We start from the raw sequence: 27,690 nt of genomic DNA on the forward strand, positions 1-27,690 counted from the left end.
TTTTTTAAAGTTATTGCACTGTCAATATCTTCTACAACAGACTTGATGGCGAAATGTACATGTTCTAGCAACAACGTTTTTGTTAGAGAGAACCGGGATGAATTAAACACTCTGTAATTAAACAGAATTTACAAAGATATCGTACCACACTGAAAGCTAATATTTTGTCACTAGTAGGGCTGGGCGATAAAACGATAGCGATATGTATCGCAATAGACATGTAATCGATATCAATAAAAAATACGTTCGATAGAACATTCGATAATTAAAACACACACCTCCCGCCTTATGTTGTCCATAAATAGGCTAAATATCTTGCATTGTATGTGCAACTCTACCGGAGTAGGCGATAGAAGTAGGCTTTCCTCAACTCAGACTCTCAATGAGTCCTTGCCCCGTGCTCTCTCTCTCTCTCCCTCTCAACAGGTGCATCCCTCCTCTGCATGCACATGTAATCCAAACATTCACAATCGTGCAAGACGACTGGCTAAATTGCTATTAAATCCGGTTAGCATCATTAGCACGCTGCACGAATTTGTTCAAAACTGTTGCATTCAAATTGACTGCTAAGTTCTAATCATTTCAATCCCAATGCAAATGGAAAAGTATTTTCCAAGAACGGGCCTGTCCCAAGGAGAAAAAGTATTCATTTGAAAACACACATGGGGAAACTGAACAGTCTAACCAGTAGACTATGATAAACTAGCAAATTAAGCTACTTTGTTTACAATATTTCCAGGCTTTAACCAGTGCTGCTTTTCATTCAGACTTATGTGCACATTTATTTATTTGAGTGTTTTTCGTGATTGTGTTGCTATTTCTTTTCCCTGTTTGCTTTGATTGATAACTGAGGTGATTAAAATCAGAGGAAGGTTAAGTTTAAAATAAAAGTGTTTAAATTTAAAGGAACCGTATGTAAGAAATGTATTTCAATTAATCATAAAATGGCCCTAATATGTCACTAGACATTATGAAATCATGTTCATTTCAAATACTTATATCACTGACAACAGTAGTCCGGCCAGGATATTGTCATTTAAAAAGTGAACTTGCAGCCCTCAACTGATGTTGATGTTGATGTTGTGTTTTGTCATGTCATGTTGTGTTTTGGCCTGATGCGCCACCCTCCACCTATTTACTAATAACAAAGTCAGTAGTGTTTCGGCATCCGGGTTGGCAACCTCGAGTCAGGGGGGAGGGGATACATCGCTCTACAGTAATTTGAAAGTGATTGCAGTATCAGTTTTGGCCACAATCTTACATATAGTTCCTTTAACTTTTTTTCCCTTCTGGTCCTTATCTGAAATAGATTTTTTTTTAAATCAATAATTATCGATATCGACCGATATGAAATACTTGTATCGTGATACCGTTTTCAGCCATATCGCCCAGCCCTAGTCACTAGCAACCTACATCTGTCCTGTCAAACACAGTTACATTTTCAGCTCTGAACAAAACCGTTCAGGAGTTCTCCTGGTCCGAACCGCTCTGGTTCAGGCATAATTCTAGTTTCTCCACAACGGAACAAGTCCAGACCGAAATTCCCGACCTCAAATGTTGTGGGGTGGGCTAGGTTCGGCTGGCATCCAGGCTGTGTAAATGGGGAATTGTAAACGCAAATAATACTTCCCTGTTTGCAGTTGACGTAGGTCGCCTCCTAAATGAGGTAGGTAGTCAATTACATTATTCTATTAGAGATAGCCTGTTATTAAAAAGTGCAGCTGCAATGTATTATTAATACAAATGCAATTATGAGGCTGTCGGCAAGCCTTTGGCCCACCACAGCGTGTGTCTTCCGCTCCCCATGGAAACAGTGGTTTTGTGCTTCTCCTTTTTTTTAAAAAAAATGCTGAAGAACGAGCGTGGCTGTATATTTCCTCAGAACACAGCGAGGGGAAAAAAAAGGACGATAAGTGCAGCGCGACCTCAATGAGAGAGAGAGAGAGAGAGAAAGAGAGAGAATGCATGAAAGAGGGGAAATTAAAGGGATAGAAAGAGTGAATACAGAGAGAGGAGAGATTAAAGAGAGAGGAAGAGAGATATCATACGGTTTAAACAGTCACATCATGAATCAAGACTTCTGAAAAGGCTACCACGACTAGTGCTCTCACGTCATGCCCTGGTGGAGCAGAGAGAGACCGCAAGCAGGATAGATGAACTTTACAAGATGTGCCACTTTGTCTTGGACTCATGACACATTTAACCTTTCTTTATGTGTATGGGTGTGTGTGTGTACATGTGTGAGATGCACCACACAGAGATTGCAGGGTCCCCACCGATCCTTTTGCATGTAAGTCGACACCACTTTAGAAGTCTTAAAACGGGTCTTAAAAGTCATTACATTTGTCCTTTAAAACTGTGCAGATACCCCTGGACTGAGCTGGAGCTTGTTCTTGTGGTGTGTCTGTGTGTTGGCTGTATGTGTGCCTTGGCCTCCTGAAAATGAAAATCGACAGTATAACCATCAGCTGTCGACAGGAACGGAAATTGGAGCCAGCCACCAGCCAAATGCTGGTAAAATATGAAAGTGGCTGGTAGGTTTCAGATACAAATTAAATGTGGCTGGTGAAAATCGCCATTTCTTTGTCAGTCAGAGGCTGGTTAATTTCCACCCCTGGCCGTCGAGAGGCTCTTTCTGCCTCTTTCTGCTCCTGAGTTCCTGCAGTTTCACCGATACCCACCTTGGTTGTCAATCACTATGTAGGGTGGCTGAACTTTGAAGATGGAAAAAAAAACATCTTAACGTAGAACGTAGTCTACACAACGCAAGCAACGCAGACACAGTTGACAACGCAAGGCTCCCTCACTTACTCACTCACTCACTCAGATTTAAATGTTTTTATTAGGATCTGAAAGGCATTGCAAGGAAAACAAGATCCAAATACTCTGGGAAAAGTCATTGACAAGGTGACAGGTCTACATGGCTCACATACTTTTACTGCTCCTTACATTTATAATACTCAACACATTAACGATAAACAAAACATATTTGCATGCTCCCTATGATGGCTGAAACAGAGCAAAATTTTGCAAGAATTTTTGCCTCCTTTTTTTGCAGCCCCCCTTACTGCATCCCTCTGATCACATTCTTATGGACATGGCCTAAACTTTCGAATACCAGAGTTATTAGTTTACAGTTGTATCCAAATTGGTGAATGAGATCTACCAATGGTTGATATTTCAATAGTTTGGAATAGTAGCAAGTGTCCTTATACAGGTCAAAACAGCAGCCCACCTCAAAGATAAATACAGATTTCATAGCTTCATTTACAATTGCAATGTCCATAGCTTATCTTTTGCAAATCCTTTGCAACCAGATCAACCAGACGGTCGTGTCTGGTCACATTCAGTCCTTTGTAATTGTAGCATCCGTTAAGTATGTGAACAACAGTTTCATTTGCACTTTGAATGACCTCTGTGCATGAAATGCGCTATATAAATAAACTTGACTTGACTTGACTTGACTAACAGTTTAATTTTCTTGCTGAGTTGGGTGTAATATACGTTTTGAAGTGCCTTCTCATAGTCTACACAAGTTACATGGACAGACGATATGCCCCCATCGGAAACCCATGACATTGCCTTCGTGCTTACTAGTGTCGTGCTACAAAAACGTAATAACAGATTTTGCCACTCAAGTACGCGCCAAACCCTCCTTATGTAGCTGGGTGCGTAGCTTACATAGACTGAATCAACTCGTATCTTTTGCCAAGTGCCAAGTCATGCCAAGGGACTGGGTGGCTCATTAGGGTGTGGAGGGTAAAAGAACACACCCTGGTGTGTGTGTGCACTCTCGCTCACTCACACACACACACTACGTGTGTGACATTATACTCACAAACACACACACATTCTGTATGTGTCATTATACTCACTCATTCTCTCACTCACACACACACACACACACACACACACACACACACACACACACACACACACACACACACACACACACACACACACGACACATTGACACTCACACATATACAGTCAATGTATCCAGTCAAGCCAGTCAAGCCAGTCAGGCAGATGGGATGCCATGACACATGGGTGGGGTTGTTGTGGAGCGATGCGATCTCCCCTCCCTGCTGCTGCCCGGTAGTGTGGTGCGGTGGGCTTGTTTTGAAGTGTGGTGGTGCCTGATGTTTTGTCAGGAGATGAGTGTGCAGGCAGAGTGGTCAGAGAGGCAGGCCCACCGCTAGCCAAGATGCCCCTCTCTGCCTAGAGCGCCACTCAAAAACATTTCCTGTTTGTCTGCCAGCCTCTGGGGAGGAATCAGGCACCACTCTCATGCCCCATCTCACAGTCCACTTTTCACTACATATGCCAGGAGGGTGTGTGTGTGTGTGTGTCTGTGTGTGTCTGTCTGTCTCTGCCAGTTTGTGTGTGTCCGTATACGTGTGTGTGTGTGTGTGTGTGTGTGTGTGTGCGTGTGTGCGTGTGTGCGTGTGTGCGTGTGTGCGTGTGTGCGTGTGTGTGTGTGTGTGTGTCAGTGTCAGTATACGAGTGTGTGTGTATGTGTGTGCCAGTATGTATGAGTGTGTGTGTTTGTGTGTGTCAGTATGAGTGTGTGTGTGTGTGTGAGAGAGAGAGAAAGTAGGCTAGTAGAGTTGGAGCTGGTTTTCTCATTTCCATTGGTAATCTTCTCTGGTTTTTACTCACTCTCTGTTCTCTGATGAGTAAATCCAGGGGTGGTCTCTTCTGTGTGCAAAGCCACAGAGGTCCTGTGGGCTGGCCAAATCATGTCACAGTCTCTGACTTCCGAAACGTTCATTCGAAACGGGATACAATTTGATCTCAGAAGGTGTCTTGCTGGACAGTGGTGGCTACAAGGCAATGGCTTGATTTGCACATGTATGTGTGCTTGCAATTCAAGGTTTTGTTTTTCTCTCTCTTTTGATGAGCCTCCTTATGTTCTGTTGTTGCTTTGCTGTTGCTATGGTAAGGTGGTTTTTTTATCTGAGTCGAACTTCAGGTTTGACTAACGTCAATGCTCACACACCCTCATATAGATACTCTCACACACACACACACACACTCAATCCATTGATTTGACTGATATCGATGCACAGTTCTATCCACTCTTCATCTTGCTCCTCCACATGTTTTCCTTTCTCTCCTCTGTCCATTTCTCTCTTCCATCCCTCCTCTCTCCTCTCTTTCTAAATTCATTTATGTTCCCTCTCTTTGCTGCCATATGGTTTTATATTTAGTTAAGAATGATTCATTGTTTTTTATTATACGTTAACTTGCACAAGTGCTATGGTTCATTAAAGTTGTATTAAACATAATCTTATATCTTTCTCTCTCTCCCTGTACCTGTCTTTCTCTCCCTCTACTTCTCTCTCTCCTTCACCCTCTCTCTCTCTCTCTCTCTCTCTCTCTCTCTCTCTCTCTCTCTCTCTCCTGCAGGATGAGGCTCTGAGGTCTGTGGATGTCCAGCAGTCGGAGCTCTATGAGGAGAATGGACCTCAGATGGAGAGAACCCGCGCCAGTGACACCCCCACACTGCCTCTCCCCAGCCACAGACCTGCTCGCCTCCTGAGCCCTCTGTCACACACACACACACACACACACACACACACACACACTCTTGCGCTCATTCCCAACCCGGACCCACCACTGACCCCACTGTCGCGGTCGCCGTCGCTGTCGCCTCCACTGTCGCCATGGTGATGTGGAAGCTGTCGTCGCAGAAGCTGGGCTTCTTCCTGGTGAGCTTCGGCTTCATCTGGGGCATGATGCTGCTGCACTTCACCATCCAGCAGCGCACCACCCACGAGAGCAGCGTCATGCTGCGCCAGCAGATCCTGGACCTCAGCAAGCGCTACATCAAGGCCCTCGCCGAGGAGAACCGCAGCGTCATGGACGGGCCCTACGTCGGCACCATGACCGCTTACGGTAAGACACACACACACACACACAGACACGGATAGACAAGCGTCAAGACATGCAGACACCTAACTCCCTTTTAGGCACACGACACATATACACACACACACACACACACACACACACACACACACACACACACACACACACACACACACACACACATACACATATACTTACACACATACTTACACACATACCCACATATGACACACAGATGCATACAAATACACGTTTGCATGCAGACACATGCACACGTTCCCTTACACACTCACAGAAAGTTCTTCTGTTGGTGTTTTGAAGTTAATAAATTATGCACAAGCAAAGACTTGTTCAGCTGTTGAATGGACACTTACATGGCAGCAGACACGCACACACACACACAGACACAAATACACACGCATACACACATATTCAGTCTTCACCAGGGCTGGTGGTTAACTGCAGGATGGAGTTATTTGGTGCACGGTTAACACCAGTACAGCGGTTTGCGACTCTCCATTGCAATTTAAACAGTACAATCCTGATTGTGAGTGTTCTTGGTCTTTCATGTCATTCTCACTGTGTTTTTTAAAGTGCACTCGGAAAACTGATTATGGATAAAAGTGAAATGCAAAACCAAAATAAATTAAAAAAAGTTAAATTAGGCAAGAATAACAGCATAAGACCAAAAATTACGCTCGACTTTTCAAGTGGTCGAAATCCACTAGATATAATCCATGCAAGCTGTTAGGAATAAGTGGAGACCCAAGGGTGGCTACTGAGAGATTTATTTTATCCCATCTCAAGCGCTACTTCTCTTCTCAGTAATGCGTGCATCCTTTCAGAGCTGTTTAAATATGACACTGACTCGATTAGGCCTTGTGTCAGAGCGAACGGTCAGATCCGGTGGTGCTCCATTTTTTTTTTTTTTTTTCCACGGCACAAGCCGAGACCCATTCATCCAGTCATGCATTTGTTGTCTGATGGAGATGGCACGCCTTCCTCCTTAATCACATCAACGGTCATCAAGCGAGTTTGAACTGATCAGCACACTGATAGAGGGGCTAAGCACCGGGCGGCTCCAAGAAAGTTCTAGAAATGTCTCTCTCTCTCTCTCTCTCTCTTTCTCCCTCTCTTCCTACCTACCTCCCTGCCTGTTGTTGACAAAGCTGAAAGCATCCAGGGCCGTGCTCCCAATCAGATAAGTCTCTCTTGCAAATACACACACACACACACACACACACACACACACACACACACACACACACACACACACACACAGACAGGCAGACACACACACCATAGACAGTAAAAGAAATGGACAGAGCCACTCCATAGGACTTGAATGGAGAGTGTCAGGACCACTGGGCTCGTACAGCGGTAGTGACATGAAGGGAGACCACACCGATGCTACAATTTAACAATAAAGGTTTATTAAATAAATAAAGGAAAATCAGTGAATGTAATGATTAACAAAATGTGTAGTGTTCATCAGTATATGAAGTGCAGTGTAAGCAAAAGGTATGTGCAGAGCGAGACTGTAGCCAGCCGCGCAGACGGACGGCCGGAACAGGAGAGAGAGCGTGAGCAGACAGGAAGGCCTCTTTTAATAGGCCTCGTAGCCATCAATTACTCTGCACGACCAGGTAACAGCTCCACCTGTAGGTCTGGGACAGACAGACAGACAGCAGCCATAAGACAGACAGACAAAAGGGCGGGCCGCACCACAGCACGGCAAAGCCGGGAGTGACAAGAGGAAAAAGTCAATTGAAGTTCTTGAATTGAATTGAAAGTCAATTGGCATTGTTTGTACTGTGGTGGTAGCGTAGCGGATCCGGCTTTGCATGCAGTAGCCTAAAAAAAATGGTGTGCAAGGCACTTAACCCAGAGATGTTCAAGGGAGTCTGGCCCTGCAATTTTTGGATAATAAATAAATCCAATTAAATACAATAAAGATAAAGATATTGCGCATCTAGAGCTCAGTTTGGTGACATAGATGTGACGTTGAGTAACAGACACTGTACCTCGTCTGGAAGCAAAATCTAGAAAATCATGACAGACCACAAATGATTAGAGCATGGCAGCGTGGCACAAATTCAAGCTTTGGTAGGTATTCTGTTCTGACATTTGACCAATCTAATTAAACATCACTGAATAATAATAATAATAATAATAATAATAATAATAATAATAATAATAATAATAATGATGATGATGATGATGATGATGATGATGATGATGATGATGATGATGATAATAATAATAATAATAAGCTTTATTTGTATAGCACCTTTCATACACACAATGCAGCTCAAAGTGCTTTACATTTGAAGCATGTAACACAATAATAGTCCGTCAGTCATTATAAATCACTTTTCTTCATTGCTGTGGCCGTTTATGATCCAATCAGCAACATATCAAAAATATAGAAAATAACATGTCATAAAACTGGCAGCCTTAACCCTTTACCCCCAACAAGCACGCCATATGGCAACTGTGGCAAGGAAAAACTCCCATATTCCAGGAAGTAACCTTGAGCAGAACCTGACTTAATAAATAGGTTTCCTCTATGGCTGTCTCCCATTGACTTATAGGCCTTTCCCTCCCATAGGTGGTGTGTTTTCCGACCCACACACACACACACAAACATACAGGCATGCACGGTCATCCTAAAGAAGGACCAGCTGAGAAGCTCTCCCTCCTTGTGCCTGAGCACCTCACCCCTTCCCATCCTCTGTTCCTCTGCATCCCCTCATGTGCACACACACACACACACACACACACACACACACACACACACACACACACACACACACCCACTGATGGGATACTGCATTATTTACAGGCTGCGTCTCCACTTCCAGGCCTGCTCCAGCACTTCTTTTCCCTGCCGCTTCACTCAATCGCTTACAGAACACACCACGGAAAAGGAAGTGGCTCCTACCTCACATCCTGCTCTTGTAGTGTGGTGTTTGAGTAGTTGTTTGCGAAATTCGTGTCTGTTCGAGAGGAAATGAGCGTCAGGAAGATGGTCAGTGTAGAGGAAAAGTGGACTACAGACGTGTTTGCTGAAAAGAGGAAGGGGCCGATGTTTAAAACAGATAAATCTGTCGTCGCACGCATGACTTAACACCTCACACTAATGATGCATTCCTCCCTCCTAGAGTCCGGGTCCGCCTGCTCTGCATCGATAAGTTATTCATGCCATTAATAGAGCCATTCTGTTCAGCAAGAGGCTTCATTAAGGAGTGGAGATTGCCATTGATTTAGGGGCTTCTCGTGGAGGAGACCCTCACACACAGTTGCACATTCATTCACACACACACACACACACACACACACACACACACACACACACACACACACACACACATACACACACAGAGTGTTGAATGCAGGAGGGTAGAGTAGAGGGGTAACTGCGGTAAAACACTTTTATTTACTACATGGCTGACCATGTCTCTTTAAGATGACCTCACGTCTTTGAGCGGCCTAACCACCTTCTCATCGGGGCGTAATTCAAATCGGTGGCTGTGTATCACGTTTCACCCTGGCAATACAGTAAATACGTCGTCGTCGAGCTGAGCAGACTGTATCTTCAGCCCTATCTGTCTAGAAGAGTAATGTTTTTTAATGAGGAATCGTGACTCAGCTCGGTTGGCTGAAGCCCTTGTCCAGGCCGTTTGATTGGCCAGTGCTCTGGGAGTGTGTCCCTCATGTGTATTGTGACTAGGGTTGCGAAGGGGCGGAAAATTTCCGGTAAATTTCCGGAAACTTACCGGAAACTTTCCATGGGAAGTTAAGATGGGGAATTTTGGAAATATTCCAAATTGGAAACTTTCATGGAATTAAAGGAAATTATGGGAATTAATGGGAATTTACAGGAATTAACTGGGAATTTTTGGTAATTCCTACTATTTCATATACAGACATTAAAATGTTATTTCGTAATAAGCAATAGGATTTGTTTGTTCGTATTTTCGCTTAGCTTAGCATACAAAGCTAGCTACCATGCTAGCGGGAATCCCATTCTCTGCCTATGGTTTACTAGCGTGCTAAAATAGCAACACTGAATTGCCCAAGATACACTACGCCACTCAACAACAAAATCCAATTGGTTGGAACATTGACTGACTATCAGTTTGTTCAGTTAGAATCCCAGAAAATGGTACAACAAATATATAATATATAATGACACAACATACCACCCTAACTAAACCTTATAGATTATGTAAGTTATATATAAGTTGTCAAGCTTAATCAGACAGATTAATCGTCCCATTACAGTTTATGCAAAATGACGTACACCCATTTGAATGAGGACAAAAGTGACGACAAGCCCATAACTAGGCAAATCTGTTTGCAAACTTCCCCCAGTTTCACACCAGTTATTCCCACATGAGATGACATTTTCACTGGGAATTTATTTTCCCCATGCACATTGATGGTAATTTTGATACCATAGATTTAATAGAGACCCAGTCAGACCAATAGTATGAAAAATCAGGAACAGAGTTTATTTACAATGATGCGCATCAAGGGAGAGACAGCATGACTTCACCTAAAGATCCATCAGCTGCTCTAACTAGACAAGGAAATAGTTAGAGTTTAAGTATCCTTCCAGGCTGACGGGAGATGGCGTTGGTCATCCCATCTCACGTGGACTACACTGAATCAGACCCTGATTAGTGGCAGCCTGGCAATCTGGAGCAGATAGCTACTGACGCAGCCATGCAGAACAGTGAAACACTGCAAAGTCATAATATTCCTGCTTATCTCTAAACACAGTCACACACAGATATACACAGGGACAGTACAGATATCATACAGTCATTACATATAATCATACTTTTAGTATCAAAGTGACCTACTAATGAGAACTGCAGAACATTAAACCACATATTGGAATATTGGACATAATGTAGAACATTAAACCATATATTGGAATATTGGACATAATGCTCTATTCCACTTTCTCTCAACATGAACGCACCATAGGTTTTCTTTATGTCTAGTAGCCTATGCTGATTTCTGTGTGCATGGGATTGACATATGTGGGTAGAAATTTGACTGAAATTGTTTTAACTAATATTATGCTGCAAGATGGGGTTTTGTCCACTGTATTTAAGTTCCCTGTTATAGACTAACTTGCCAGATGAAAAATTCCCAGTTTATTCCTGTTAATTCCTGTTTATTCCTGTTAATTTCCGTATATTCCCGTTAATTCCCATGGAAAGTTTCCAACTTTGAAAATTCCCGGAATTTTGCAACCCTTATTGTGACTTCATAGAAACATTGTTGGCGTCTGGCGTCTGTGTGTGTGTTCCGTTCTTCTTGCTCTAATGAGTTAATTATAAGGCTGTAATTAGGCAGGTCTTAGTCATGGTGTGAATTATCAGCAGATGAGCGTTAAATTAGTACACACACACACACACACACACACACACACATATACACACACACACACACACACACACAGAGTCAGGAGAACTGCTGTTTCACTGCACCCACAACTCCTCTCACTAGGGCAGTAAAAAGTAAGTGAGTGTGAGTGTGAGAAAGTGTTTTACAGCACAAGGCGTTTTACACAGGCATGTCACAACATAACAAGACATAAGAAGCAATTATTAAAAAAAAAACATTGTTTAAAAAAAATCCATGATAAATTAGTTCATTGATTAAAAACCAGCTGAAATGTCCATAGGGCAATGATGGTGACTGGTGTGAATAACGTAAAGCATGGCGTCATTACAGAGCAACCAGTGTAGCCTTGGTGGTCATCTGGAGAGCTCTGGGAGCACAGGACAGTCCAAATAGAAGTCAAGAATGATCTCTCGGAGTGGATGCTGTAAATTCAACTTTTAGATCAGCAGGTGGATCCCAGTGCCAGATCTCTCATGGCTTGCAACCTGTCCAGAGTTCATAAGCAACCTCTTAATCCAGACGCTAGGCATCTCAGTGTTGTCGTACTGGTGGATGGATCGCTCACAAAGAATGCCCACAGCCCCAGTCCTTAAAGATCTCTCTGACCAGAAGTGCAGCTTGTCCAACAGTTCACAGATGGAAGGATCTCTCAAAGAGCTATCCAAGACTTAGCTCTTCAGTCCAGTTGAATAATGTTAATGTTAATTATTTAGACGTAGACAAACAGTATCAAGAATAATGTCTATGCACAGTGAATATGTTAAACTAGACAAACAAATACAAAAATAGAACAAAATATAAAAACATAACAGAAACGACATGCCAGACGGAGCGGTGTGAGACTCCAACATCCCCATCAATAGACATTTAATCAGCAGGGCCTTGGGGTTTGACCTGTGACCTTCATCACTATAAGTAAAAGTGTAAAAGTAGAGTCAGACAGTGCCATGTTTCCGACAGAGACATTGATTTCGGAAAGCTCTGTAATGTCCATTTGAGTGGCCTTTGAAGTGGACGAACATTAGATTTGCCCACGGATCTTTGTATGAGAATTAATTGAGTTTGTGAAAAGACAGCTTCAGCCTAAAGCTCTTCCCACTCCCTCACAGTCTTCTCATAAAATCAGCCTTTGAATTTTGTTTCAAGTGAAAGGAATTTCCTTCAGCAATTTTGCAGTTGCTCACTGGCTTATGAAGTTTCCTTCTCTCTGAATAAATTCATCCAGGAAGTACAGCTGAGGAATAATAACTAGATTTCCCACATTTCTAACTCTGAGGACACTGTACCAGTCTTTCTCAAGAACTTACTTACTGTCTTAGGTCTAGGTCGTTATGGGTAACGCCCTCTAATGCTTATCAGTAGCAAAGAAAATATGGCATGTTTCCAAAGTTCAAATTCCTTGTACTATTAGTATGTTCTTAATGTACTGTATTACTCAATGTTCCAGTGGCTTTGCATCTCATGTGATGCTTTTTCATTTTTTTGCAGAGCAGCTTTGAAGTAAAAAGCACAGCTTTAGTTAATGCAAGGATGTGTTTCACAGAACATGAAACGCCTCCGATATCAAAAATGACAATTTGGGTAAAAAAAAAAAAGTGGTGTTTTTATATCAGAGAGAAGCTCTCTGACTTTAAGATACAGCATTGCCTGAAAGACCCCTGCTGTAATGTATATTCATCAGAGCGATTTCAGATTTGACAGTGGAAAAAAGTAAGCTTTTCTCTCACAATTCCCATGTGTTGAATATGCAGTGAGAGGGTGCTCATTATTGTGGAGAGGTGACTTTTTATTGTTCTGTTTTATGACGGCTGAACGCTGCCAATGTTTTCTGCAGTCAAGTGAGGACTTTGTTTTTGCCGTGCTGTTCCCGCCTCCATTACTGTGCTAGATTATCGTCTCTTTTGTGGGAGAGAAAACCTGTTGAGGGAGCTAAGTGAGCATAATAACCATGCTTCACTACAGATACACAAATGTATACAGATATGTTTAATACTGTCAAACAAAAGGGTTGGCATTACCCTAATCGTTTCAATACAGCATGATGCCTCCTTTCCACTGCATAAAGGACAGAAAATAAAACAAGCATCATAAACAATTGCAAAAACAAATAAACTAGCATCATAAACCATTGATACGAAAAGAAAGAAAATGAAAACTAAGCGTACATGCACCATAAATCATTACAGCAACAACAACAACAAAAAAAGGAAAAATGAAGCATACAGTCTACATAAATTATTACAACACACAAACAAACAAACAAACAAACACATCAATGTGAGAATCCTCTATCCAACATGTGAAGGCTAGATTACTGTTCCTTTTGGCTTGTGGTGTGCTGGTAAGAATTTAACTTCAAGTTGCTGATATAGAGATCATAGATACAATGCTTCACTGAATATTCGGTTGTCTTTACTTCCTCCAGCATATCAGGATTATAAGGACCATTTACTTTGTGCAGTTAATTCTTGCTACTCTAAAACTCGTTGCCAAGAATTTGACTTGGTGTCTCTTCTTCATGATGAAGGATCGATGATGAGGCCCGTCTTTGACATTAAGCTGTCTGTTCAAGGCTGCAGGGTTGCTAAGAAACAGTGTGTGAAGACTTTGTTTTTGCCATGCCATGCAGTCACTTATGCGGGAAGAGACTTAACCGTTGGTTGAAGCTTAATGAGCCGTAGTTGATTGAGATGAAGAATTGAATTATGCATTATGTGGGAGTGTGGCTCGTCTTGAGATACAGAGACTCGTCCCATTCTTCATGTCACTCCTGAAGGATGACGCCAAGGATGAAAATACAACAGCTTGTGGATTCTGTTGCGTTTGTGACACACAGAAGGTGAGAAGAAGATGGATGCAATGTGTGTTCTAGGCCAAATGGAGGTTATTGGAGACGTTTGTCTTTGTCATATAGCTCTTTGCATTGAACATGACTCCCTGTATGTGTTGATGGTAATTTTGATACCATAGATTTAATAGAGACCCAGTCAGACCAATAGTATGACAAATCAGGAACAGAGTTTATTTACAATGATGCGCATCAAGGGAGACATAGCATGACTTCATCTAAAGATCCATCAGCTGCTCTAACTAGACAAGTAAATAGTTAGGGTTTAAGTATCCTTCCAGGCTGACGGGAGATGGCGTTGGTCATCCCATCTCACGTGGACTACACTGAATCAGACCCTGCAAAGTCATAATATTCCCGCTTATATCTAAATACATAGTCACACACAGATATACACAGGGACAGTACAGATATCATACAATCATTATATAGAATCATACTTTTAGTATCAAAGTGACCCACTAATGAGAAATGCTGAACATTAAACCACATATTGAAATATTGTACATAATGTTCTATTCCACATTCTCTCAGTGTAGATGATCAGGAAGAGGAAACTGAAAACAGTACCCAGGGTCATGGGGTCAGGGTTAGATATACTAAATAAGTAAAAAAATGAAAAGGCTAAAAAAATAAATAAAAATAAACCCACTCATGTGAATGTCACTTTGGATATACATGTAAGTGTCTGCTACATAACTATAGGCCAATTTACTGTACATGGATTGAGTATGTCTCAGACTAAAAACTTTTTTTTTTCAGAAGAGATCTTTTTCATAGAAATTCTCTGCTATTCTAGAACCAGGCTTAATCCGTGTGCCGGAAATTGGCCCTATATGCGGATTTAGACAGAGCCTTCAGAGTTGACGCTAAACTGAGAAGAGTTGGTGTTCCTGTTGGTCTTGTGGTCGTGTGGTCATGTGTCGTATAGAGAACATAAATTGAGCGGCTCTCTCTGTGCTCGGTCATCCCTGCGCCCCCGTGCCCTTCTCATCGCTCGGTCTGTCCGCTCTGGTGAGCAGTGAGAAAGAGACAGGGTCAGTGGAAGCCCTGCTGCTGCGGTTGAATTCATACAAAAATCTTTCTTTGTTCTTTTTTATGACAAGCTGGGGATTTCCAATCTAGTTGTGTTTGAGAGAGGGAGAGGGAGAGGGAGAGAAAGAGGGAGAGAGAGCAGCAAGAGAGAGAGAGATGTAGATGTGGAAAGAGAGAGAGAGAGAGAAAGTGAGTGGAATGCAGGAGTGTGTGCTAGTTCAGGGTCTTCAAGGCCGTTTTTTCATTCATTTTGTTCGTTAAGGGCCGGCTATATCTGCGAAAGAAGGAAAAATTGATATTTCTGATCCTCTGCAAGCTCTGCAGCTATCCATGCCCTGCCTTCCTCATGGAACACCGGCTTGAGCTTTGCTGTTTTCCTTTTTTAACTCTTCTTTTTTACTCTTTTTTCTTTTTTCCCCCTCTCTGCTTCCCTTTTCTCTTTGTCACGGTAAGAAAATATCCCTCTCAGTGGAGCTGATCTTTCCCATCCTGACCTGGCTGCCACTCACCAGGGCTCAGGTTACTGGCCCATGGCCTCCCTCTGTGTGTGTGTGTGTGTGTGTGTGTGTGTGTGTGTGTGTGTGTGTGTGTGTGTGTGTGTGTGTGTGTGTGTGTGTGTGTGTGTGTGTGTGTGTGTGTGTGTGTGTGTGTGTGTGTATATCTATCTATTTTATTCCACTGCTTGGTTGAATTTCACATTGTCCTACGTAATTTAGAACGACCATTAACCGTATGTTATCTGCACACCTATGAAGTAGATCCATTTTTTGGCCGTATCACACTTGTAGGCCTATATTAATTTGCCGAACTCGTTGTGAAGTTTAAATGAACTGTCACGTTGCATCCGAGCTGTAAAATGCAGACGTTCAGAACATTGCAACATTGTAGCATATGACGGAGGTGCCTTTTAGGTAGATGGATAACAGCAGGCTAAGTAAAATAGCGATGCTTCAAAGCTAAAGTTCATCAGAATCTTGGGATCTGCCCGCTTGACAACGGGAGAGATAGAACTAACGACTGGCCTTTGGCCGTAGCAACCATCCATTTAGAACTAGTAACGGCAGTTTGTCCTGTGAGTTGAGAAATTAGTTGATATGTGTCGGAAGAAATTAGTTCTACAAACAAGACAGTTTTAGCGACAGTTTTAAAACGTTTAAATTGTAACAGGAAATGAACACAACGCAAGTGGCAACAGTGGAATAAGCGGGATAATGGACTCCACGGTGGTCTGTTCACAGAAATTAATACACTTACGAGGTTTAAACGGCCCTCCACTTCGCGTCGGGGCCGTTTTACAACCTCGACCGTGCATTAACTTCTGTGAACAGACCACCGTGTCGTCCATTATCCCTTACATATAATATAGCCTCAGTCAACATCACCAAAGACATCTTTGTATAGCCTCAGTCAACATCACCAAATGATCTCTCAACATAGCTTCAGCTCTTTGCATTGAACATGACTCCCTGTATGTGTTGATGGTCATTTTGATACCATAGATTTAATAGAGACCCAGTCAGACCAATAGTATGACAAATCAGGAACAGAGTTTATTTACAATGATGCGCATCAAGGGAGACATAGCATGACTTCATCTAAAGATCCATCAGCTGCTCTAACTAGACAAGTAAATAGTTAGGGTTTAAGTATCCTTCCAGGCTGACGGGAGATGGCGTTGGTCATCCCATCTCACGTGGACTACACTGAATCAGACCCTGCAAAGTCATAATATTCCCGCTTATCTCTAAATACATAGTCACACACAGATATACACAGGGACAGTACAGATATCATACAGTCATAATATAGAATCATACTTTTAGTATCAAAGTGACCCACTAATGAGAAATGCTGAACATTAAACCACATATTGAAATATTGTACATAATGTTCTATTCCACATTCTCTCAGTGTAGATGATCAGGAAGAGGAAACTGAAAACAGTACCCAGGGTCAGGGTTAGATATACTAAATAAGTAAAAAAATGAAAAGGCTAAAAAAATAAATAAAAATAAACCCACTCATGTGAATGTCACTTTGGATATACATGTAAGTGTCTGCTACATAACTATAGGCCAATTTACTGTACATGGATTGAGTTTGTCTCAGACTAAAAACTTTTTTTTTTCAGAAGAGATCTTTTTCATAGAAATTCTCTGCTATTCTAGAACCAGGCTTAATCCGTGTGCCGGAAATTGGCCCTATATGCGGATTTAGACAGAGCCTTCAACATCTCTGTATAGCTTCAGTCAACATCACCAAAGCATCTATGTATAGGTTCTATCTATGTATAGGCTTGGTGTGAATACCCTTTCAAGACCTGATGGTTCACAAACTGCACCTCATAGGCAAAAGCTTCACTGTACTGGGGTATCTGATGCATTCAATTTTATTAAAATTGCCCATCGTTTCTCAAGGTTTGCTTGCTGCCCCTGTAACGGGGTTAAACATGCATCTCTGGGGATTTAGTGTGCCATGAGATTGGTGCAATGCATGCTGGGACTGCATTGAGTGTTTGTAGGCCAGTCGTGGCATGTGCCTGGGCAGGGAAATATGGATTACGCAGGTTGGCTTCCCCCATCTGTCCACTCCATGGCAGGCAATCCTGTCGGATCGGTGATCTCGCAGCGTAAGGGTCGGTCGGTCAGGGGGGAGGAGTGGGACTCCATGCTCCTGTGGGTGTCCTCTAATGCAGATTTGTAAGGTTGATCCGTGTGCAGATTTGTGCATTGGTGGGTCGTGTGTGTTGCAATTAGTTGATGCATTTTGTATTAATAGACAAAGGAGTGTGTGTGTGTGTGTGTGTGTGTGTGTGTGTGTGTGTGTGTGTGTGTGTGTGTGTGTGTGTGTGTGTGTGTGTGTGTGTGTGTGTGTGTGTGTGTGTGTGTGTGTGTGTGTGTGTGTGTGTGTGTGTGTGTGTGTGTGTGTGTGTGTGTGTGTGTGTGTGTGTGTGTGTGTGTGTTGGGGTAGGAGGGGGTGATTATGTAGTCAGATAGTTCTTGAAATACAATCAATGAAATATTTGTTTACGATGACAAAAATAACTGCAAAACCTATGATGCCTAAAACCATCTCTGATCTTGTTCTGTGCCTGCGTGTGTAATATTATATGCTGTGCTGTGAGGCGAGCTCCCTCTGGACACCTTAAAGGAACAAAAGGGAGCTATAGGCTCACTGGTCTAACCAACATCCAATGAATTATGCTAAGCTAGGCTAAAGGTGACAGATTAGGTGATCGCACACAGAGGAGAGAAGGGTATGCATTAGCTAACTCTGCGGTAGATGGCAAATTAGCTTATTTCCCCAAAATGTGGTGTGATATGCTAGCGACAGACGCTAGGACTTGAGCCTCCTTGTTAGCATGCCCACCTCCCAATCCCAGGTGCTGCAGGTTCGCCGGTTCAAGGCCATTGGCCTGTTTGTTAGAGGAGATCTCGCCCAAGTCTTGGTTCAGCATTCTGATCACCACAGTGACGGACATGGGAATGCTTATCTTCAGCTGGCCCAAGACGAGAAGAAACCGAGAGACTCGGATGGATGGATGGATGGATGGATGGATGGATGAGGATGGATTGTGCCAATCTTCCTGATTTGGGGGTTTAGGCGTGATAGGCAGGATGTTTGTATTGGCTGAATAAGGCTATTGGGGGGCGTCATTCAGTGGTGGTGGTGGGATGTGTTTAAGAGGATTCTCCTAGGCTTGTGGAGCTTAGTTAGGGCAGTAAGATCAACACAGACTGATGAACATCATTATCTGCCCCAGAGCTGCAACAAGTACTCTTATTAAAACCATTAGGTATCCACTAATCAGGTCATTGCCATCTATTTTGACAGTCCTTTAATCAGTTTTAGTTAATCTTTGTTTAATCTTTGGTTAGTCAAAATTCTCTGATTACAGACTCTCAGAATGAATTCAGAATTCTTAGAACAATTAGAGTGATTGTTATTTGCTGTGATGTTCTGCGTTGCACTGGTTAAGCAGTAGTGTTGAATGATAAATGTGCATCTGTGCTGTGCTTGACAAACAACGCAGTGTTAAATGATGAATGTAAGTCTCAAGATGCTTGTGGCTGTAGGCCCACTCTGACACTGTCTCTTGAAATATTTGGTGGTAGTATTTTTTTCCAGATCTCTCTGGATATTCTTTTCAGTACACCTTATTAGTCTGAAGTCCTCTTACCATTCTGTCTTGTGTTCTAATGCCGTGTCTCTTGTGAGTGGCGATGCAGTATATAAATAAACTAAACTCAACTGAATTGATCAAGTTTCATTGTGGTGGAGGCCAGCTAGGTGCTTCTTGGTGCCTAAAGATTCTCTCATCCAATGTTCGCGGTGCCCGATGTCTCTTGCGAGTGGTGATATGTAAATAAACCTAACTGAATATGGATTAAGTTTCAGCATGATGGCGGGGCAGCTAGGTGCCTCGTTCCTAAAGATTCTCTTGTCCAATGTTAGCGGTGCCCCATTTTCTCTTGCGAGTGGCCATATGTAAATAAACATAACTGAATTGATTACGGTGCAGCATGGTGGCGGGCAGTGAGGAGCTTGGTGCCTGTGGTTGTCCTCCTCTAGCCTTGTTAGCATTAGCGGTGCCTAGGGGCTGAATATGACAGTTGCTGCACCAGGGCAAAGGCGGTACGCTGTATGCTGTGCGTTGTAAAGCTTGCGCTCTCGTGTGATTATATTCTGACATCCTGCTTTGCGCTCCGTTTGTTCCCGTTGATGTGAGGAGAGCTGACGTGTCCGATGCGACGAGCGAGGAGCTGTCATGTCTTAACACTCCACTGTGTGTGACTGCAGTGGCGGTCAGGCAGGCGGGACTGTGTGTGTGTGTGTGTGTGTGTGTGTGTGTGTGTCCGTATGTGTGTGTGTGTGAGAGTGTGTGTCTGACAGTTGTGGCAGACGTGTGTGTGTGTGTGTGTGTGCGTGTGCATCCGTGTGTGTGTGTGTGTGAGCTAGTCAGTGGTTGGTCGTTGTTGTGAGTGCCATGACCACTCTATCCTCTCCCTCCCTGCCTCTGTGACAACTGTGGCTGGCGTGTTCTCTCTCACTCTCGGAGCCAGCGGACACACACACTCACACACACACACACACACACACACACACACACACACACACACACACACACACACACACACACACACACTGGGCAGCGTGAGCGGTGACATGGTAATTGCGCCGAGCGGCCGATGTCTCCAGCTGTCTCCTGTGTGCCACATTAGCCTGCACAGCCTGATGCATAAATCTCCCCCAGATTCAGCCCCGTTAGCCAGCAGCACTGGACACCAATATGACACGCAGTGACTGAGCCGGTGGACGGGGCATTTGTTAGCCACTCACAGACCGCTGGCGACCCATTCAGCGGAGACTGAGACACGGAGACATAGAGATGTGGAGACGTGGGGATGTTTCGCTCATATCTCATTTCACCTCAGTCTGTGTGCTTCGATTGAGAACCGTTTGTGCCTGACTATATTGTAATTGTTTGTCCAAACAATTGATTCAAAGTACTTAATCAAGTACTCAATTAAGATTATTCATTTGTATGAAGAATGCAGCTCAAAGTGCTTTACATTTGGAGCATTTAGCACAATATAGAGAGGGGAAAAAAGACAGTCTTTTAATTTAACTCTTTAACTTAAAAGTCTTTTAATTCATTTAATTAGTCTTTTAATTAACTCTTTTACCTGCCCCTGGCCTCCTTTGTTTACCCCTGGCCAATGGGGCATTGTTTATGTTGAGCCCTGGCTTCTGCAGCCTCCTGCTCCAGTGACTAGATGCAGTCTGCTCTGTGTTGTGTTGTGTTGTGTTGTGTTGTGTTGTGTTGTGCTGTGCTGTGCTGTGCTGTGCTGTGCTGTGCTGTGCTGTGCTGTGCTGTGCTGTGCTGTGCTGTGCTGTGCTGTGTTGTGTTGTGTTGTGTTGTGTTGTGCTGTGCTGTGCTGTGCTGTGCTGTGCTGTGTTGTGCTGTGTTGTGTTGTGTTGTGTTGTGTTGTGTTGTGTTGTGTTGTGTTGTGTTGTGTTGTGTTGTGTTGTGTTGTGTTGTGTTGTGTTGTGTTGTGTTGTGTTGTGTTGTGTTGTGTTGTGTTGTGCTGTGCTGTGCTGTGTTGTGTTGTGCTCTCCTGGTCTGCGTGAGGACGGCCTGTGCGCTGGGTCTGCATGCTAATGAGCTGCTGGCAGACAGCATGCCGCTGCCCTGGATGACCCCACACACCTTCCCTCTCTCATCCTCCCTGTCTATCTGTCTCTTTCTCTCTCCCTCCCTCCCTCTCTCTCGCTCTCTTTCTTTCTCTCTCCCTCCCTCCCTGCTCTTCTCTCTCTCTCTCTCCCTCCCCCTCCCTCTCTCCCTCTCCCTCTCTTTCTTTCTCTCTCCCTCCCTCCCTCCCTGTCTTTTTTTCTCTCTCTCCCTCTTTCTCTCTCTCTCTCTCTTTCTCTCTCTCTCTCTCTCTCTCTCTCTCTCTCTCTCTCTCTCTCTTTCCTTCTCTCTCTCTCCCACAAAGAAGAGAAGTGACCCAACTCAGCCCGACCCAGTCAGCACACTCAGCTGTGTTTGTTGCTGATGCTGATGCTTCTGTTGCTGTTGTGTGTGTGTGTGTGTGTGTGTGTGTGTGTGTGTGTTGTATGGTGTGTGTATGTGTGTGTCTGTGTGTCTCCCACTTGCTGTCCTTTCTGCATATTTATGCCCCCCCCTTCTGCATACCCCCCCCCCCCACACACATCACACACACACACACACACAAAAACACACACACATATCACACCACACCCGAGGGGGTGTTATTGATTACAAACGAGACCCTCAAAAACAAGGTCGTGAAGTGGGGTTAGGGGACGGACGAATGCGGTGTGGTGTGTGTGGGTGTGTGTAGATGGACCGGGGGGTGTTCTGTGTCGTTTGGGTTTGCCATCTCCCTGCCTGAGAATTCACCATTTCCCAGTGGTTACTATAGCAACAGGGAGAAGTGGAAGAAAGAAAGAAAACATGAATTGTTGAAGGCTTGAGAGGTAGAAAGGGCAAGAGGATCACAGAGAAATGACGTCACACTGATGTGTCCCTTCACACACTTTCTCATACACACACACACAAACGAGAGATTCACACACAGCTGACTCAAGGTGCGCCTGGTCAAGGCCTGACCACGTATTTGTCTTCTGTAATGACCATGGGCTTGGACGCCAGTTGATGTGTCAACACACACATACACACACCCTCCTCCTGACCAACAGAGATAGATTGCCTTTTTATAGTCACTTGTACTGCTCAGATTGCAGATACAGCATTGTGTTATCACAGTTCCTTATACAGTTAACATGCCATCCTTTATCTTCTTCATTTTGTGTGATATCTCTTTGTGACATTTATTGTGTCATAAATCATATAGTCCAGGGGTGGGCAAACTTTTTGGCTCAAGGGCCACTTTGCGTTTTGAAAATTGGCCGGCGGGCCACACAACAGCCACCCCCCCCCCCCCCCCCCACTACACACACATAAAAAAAATATTTTTTTTATAGCCTATAATTTAGTATAAAAAGTATTTCTTTTAAAACATGAATTGCTTAAAAATACTGCTAATTTTATGCTGTTTAACAAATGTATAAATTGTGCACTGTCGCTTTAAGACAGTCGCTATAATTCACGTCTATTTCTCAATGATCTTCTGCCTGCTCCGCTATGGCTAGTGCCGTACCTACGGCTGGGCCCTCTCACAGTTTTTAAATGGTCAGTAGTGGGAACTACTGTTGCCCTTATGATTTCCTTTTAAAAGTTTCTTATAAAAAGAAGATATCAATTGTCAACAATGACAACGCAGCTTGAACCTGTGGCTCTCTCTCCCTCTCGTGAGTGCAGACGCGTTCCCAATTAAATGGATGGCATAATGTTCACGTTAGATCTGCTGCAAAGGAGATAACTAAGAGTTAACTTCGTTTAACATGATGTTATCTCTATTCAACATGATGTTTTGACATTGACATTGTAAACGTTCTCTAAGGGGGGTGAAAAGCAGTTTGCAATAAAGCTAACCAACGTCGCCTCTATCGCAGGAAAAAAATAGCGAGCAGCCTGATAACCAAATGAAATGCTCGGCGGGCCGGATGAAAGGGCTTGGCGGGCGGGCCGCAGTTTGCCCACCCCTGATATAGTCTCATGTGAATTTGCTTTTTAGTTATTTGAACTGTTTAGTGAATTGATTGTAATTGTCGGTTATAAGTCTAAGCTTATCTGCTAGCTAGCTCTCCTACTCCCTCTTATCTGTGATTTGAGCTGAAAGTTTACAGGCATTGTGCTGGAATTCAGGCATTCTGAAATAGAACTTTGAACTTCAAATAAACGGCTTTGAAAATGTCTGATAACTTTAGGGAGAAGTGCTCTTTGAAGTTCTTCTTACACAGGAGTTTTAAACCTTCCTCTCCCTTATCACAGACCTGAATAAGATGCTGGTGCTCTCTCTCTCTTTCACTCTGTCTCTCTATTGCTCTCTCTCTCTCTCTCTGTCTATCTCACTCTCTCTCTCTCTCTCTCTCTGTCTGTGTCTAAAATCTGAAGTAGTCACTGGCTGTGCTCAGTACTGGTACAAATGAGTGTTTTAAACCTCTCTCTCTCTCTCTCTGTCTCTCTCTCTGTCTCTCCCTCTCTCTCTCTCTCTCTCTCTTTTTCTGTCTCTGTCTCTCTCCCTCTGTCCGTGTCTCAGACCTGAAGAAGACGCTGGCGGTGTTGCTGGACAGCATCATGCTGCGGCTGGCGAGGCTGGAGACCAAGGTGGAGAACATCATGTACAACGGCACGGGGGGCAACCTGACCAACGGCACCAGCACCACCGCGCCGGGCGCCGCCAACGTCCCTGAGAAGGTCAACGTAGCCGGTGAGTCATCGCTTCTCACGGCACCGCTTCTCACACACACACACACACACACACACACACACACACACACACACACACACACACACACACATAAGTTCTCAATCTCCCTCACACAAAGCCCCCCCCCACACACACACACACGCACGCCTCTTAATCTCCCTCACACAAAATCACATACACACACACACACACACACACACACACACACACACACAAACACACACACACTATCTCACTAAGTTCTCTATCTCCCTCACACACCTCTCCATCTCCCTCACACAAAATAACACACACACACACACACACGCACACACACACTATCTCACTAAGTTCTCTATCTCCCTCACACACACACACAACACACACGTACATGCCCTTGCACACACCACACACTCTATCTCTCACACCCTCCACATGCTTCCAATGCATCAATACCAAACACCGCTGAACGCTTGACTGAACAGCTTTTTTCCCCTAGGTGTTATTGAAGTCTTTATTAGATAGCTGCCACCCTAAGACCTGAGCGCTCCTCCACCCCCTGTGTGTGCACTGCAGCGGTTAGCCCCTTAATCTCTTTGATCCAGTGGCTCTCCATAAGCCCCTGCTAGTGATGGCGACAAACCTCTAGTCCAGTACCGTACCAAAGACTGGGCATTTAATATTCAGGCCCATGCCTTATGCCCCAGGTCACCCTCAGACCTCAAAATGAAGCCCTACCTCTGAGTTGATTGCAAACTCTATTTGTGTGTGTGTGTGTGTCTGTGTGTGTGTGTGTGTGTGTGTGTACAGTATGTTGGGCCCAGTCCCTGGCTCAGAGAGTGCCTTCATGAAGTGCCAGCTCTGAGTTCTCCTGACGGCGTTGTATTCTCGTATATCATCTCCGTGTCCACCCTCGTGAGTGCTGACGGACGCAGGTTGATTTCCCGCCCAAGTGCCCAGCAGTCCGCACACGTTAAGGCGGCCTCGTTTAAAGAGGCATTTGTCAGCCAGCCCGGAGACTTTGGACTGAGAGGAAGGGTTGCAGAGGGGGGGGGGGGGCAGAAGGGGTGAGAGAGGGAGGGTGGGGGAGGGAGGGAGAGAGAGGGAGGGTGAGAGAGGGAGGGTGAGAGAGGGAGGGTGAGAGAGGGAGGGAGAGAGAGGGAGGGAGAGAGAGAGAGAGGGAGGAGGAGAGAGGGAAGGAAGGGAAGAGAGAGGGGTGCAGTCTGGGTACCGCCCTGTCACACCACTCAGATGTAGTCACTGGAGCTTTCCATACAAAAACACACACACACACACACACACAAACACACACTTGTAAACAACCACAAATTACTCTGAGGTATGCACAGGTTTCCAGCAGCACCATATACACACACACACACACACACACACACACACACACACACACACACACACACAGACACACAGACACGCACACAGAAAGCCCTTTTACAGATGGCCAGGCCTTGGCGTGGGCAGGCCGAGTGCAGCCCCAAACGCAGCCCTCCAGCCCTGTGGCGGTGGCGGCGTGGGTCTTTATTAGGCCATATTGATCCTGCGATGATGAATGCCCTCACTGCTCAATTCACTGTTTGTTTTCGGGGGTCTGGCTGCCCAGCCTGGTCCGCCACTGCACTGGAGCAGTTACCGCTCTGAAAGGAGACCTTGTGCGCGCACACACACACACACACACACACACACACACACACACACACACACACACACACACACACTTGTGTCCAGATGCAATAAGGCAGCAATGGAGTTATGATGATTGAGTTACACTCGCTGGACACACTCAAGAGGAAGGGTGTGTTTTTCTTTTTTCGTATTTTTTTTTTTAGGCAACAGACGGACTTGTGTTATACTGAAGCTGAGTCACCAGATCTGTGTCTTACTTTATTAGAAACACACACACGCACACCACACACACACACACACACACACACACACACACACACACTGCAGGTTGGTGTGCTGCTGTGTCACCTGCTGTCCACCTGTGTGTAGCTGTGTGTGTTCATCCTGTCCCACATGCCTCCGTAACACATAGTATAGCATAGTAACACAGCGTGTGTGCGTGTGTGCGTGTGTGCGTGTGTGTGTGTGTGTTTGTTGTGCTCACTGCTCATAAGCGAACATGCATGATATGTTAAAACTGTTTTTGCATGTGTGGTGCTTGATATATCTCTTTCTATCTTTCTCTGTTTGCTGTGTGTGTGTGTGTGTGTGTGTGTGTTGGCTGAGTCTGGCTTGCCGTGTGTGTGTTTATCGGCTATGGGCTGAGGGTTAGGATGAGGGTCCGGCTACGGACTGGCAGTTAGTGTGTGTGTGTGTGTGATTAATGTAGTGGAGTGTGCCCTGGTGTCTGACCCCTCCAAGGTTAACGCTTTAGCCACTTGAGTTCTTAAATAATCCCCCCAGCTCTGCGTAAGCAAACTTTAATTTGGCACAGATAATGCACTGGGCTTTGGGCTCACACGCACGCACACACACATACAGACACACATGCACACACACACACACACACACACACACACACACACACACACACACACACACACACAGTTTGAGGGTCAGTGTGAGCTAATCGTCCTTAAACATCCTACAGCCTTGCCGTTTCTCAGCGACGTGTGTGTGTATGTGTGCCTGCATGTCTTCACCCTAGCCTTCCCCAGTCCTGGGAGGTAATCACCCAGATAGCATCAGGACGGTTGTGTCCTGGGGAACGCCTATCAGGTTCTCACAAGCCATCAATGCTTACACACCAACTCTTTCAACACCTCTGTGTGTGTGTGTGTTTGTATGTGAGTGTGTTTCTCTCTGTGTAAATGTTAGTATTTCTGTGTGTATTTCTTTGTGAGTTTGTGTTGTATGATACTGTACAGGTTTTGTGTGTGTCTGTGTGTGGGTGCCTTAGGCTTAGACTGTTAAGTGCTGTTCTCTTCTCTTCTCTTCTCTTTTCCTCTCTTCTCTTCTCTTCTCTTCTCTTCTCTTCTCTTCTCCATCTCTCTCACTGTATCACTGCCAGACGCTGCTCTGGTCTCAATAGCTCATGGGGGCTTATTATGGGCTGGTTGCCTAGACGAAGCATCTGGCTGTCCCCTGGCCGTGCTCTGTCTTTGATTTTGTTCCTCCTCCTAAAAATCAAGATGGCACCCTGGAGGCGTCACTAGCCGCCGGGGTCATTTTTAAAATTTCTCCAAGGCGTCTGCTTCGTCTCTGCGAGCTCGCTGCCAATGCGTCCGCAGTGTTATTGAAGGCAGACTCTTAATTCAGACAGAAATAAATATGGCAGGACGAAGGTTTATTTGTATGGGACCAGGCTATGCACTGTGTTTGTCTTGTGTGCTGTGAGCACATTAGGAAAATGTTATCAGTCCTTGAAGTATGCCTGGCCTGGGAAGACATAATTGATTTGTGGAGTCGTTATTTTTACACCAGCTCACAGCATAAGAGCCTTCTGGTAGCTTCTATTGCTGTGTTTTCCCCCCAAATTACACATTTAAATGTTAATTCTCGTTAAGGGCCCTTTACGGAACAATTATCAGGATCAAAAAATATAAATTGGATCAAAAACACCTTAAAAAGCTACCATGTGACCTCATCCACCCCCCCCCCCCCCACACACACACACACACACAACACTCTCCTCAGTGTCATCAGTTCCAT

General features: G+C 44.3%; 1 protein-coding gene across 1 annotated transcript in view; it reads left to right on the top strand.

Annotated features, from left to right (window-relative positions):
• mgat5 (alpha-1,6-mannosylglycoprotein 6-beta-N-acetylglucosaminyltransferase) overlaps positions 1-27,690 on the top strand; it is a 158,738-nt gene that overhangs the window by 20,675 nt on the left and 110,373 nt on the right. The window contains exons 2-3 of the mRNA XM_076303528.1: positions 5,413-5,901; positions 23,869-24,039. Of these exons, the coding sequence (XP_076159643.1) occupies positions 5,670-5,901; positions 23,869-24,039 (403 nt within the window). The 5' untranslated portion in view covers positions 5,413-5,669. The remainder of the gene's footprint in view (positions 1-5,412; positions 5,902-23,868; positions 24,040-27,690) is intronic.

Source organism: Alosa pseudoharengus, unplaced genomic scaffold (genome assembly GCF_046254945.1).
Source record: "Alosa pseudoharengus isolate Yale_2024_CS ecotype anadromous, Long Island Sound unplaced genomic scaffold, YU_APseudo_1.1 YU_APseudo_1.1_scf_24, whole genome shotgun sequence".
Classification (NCBI taxonomy): Eukaryota; Metazoa; Chordata; class Actinopteri; order Clupeiformes; family Clupeidae; genus Alosa; species Alosa pseudoharengus.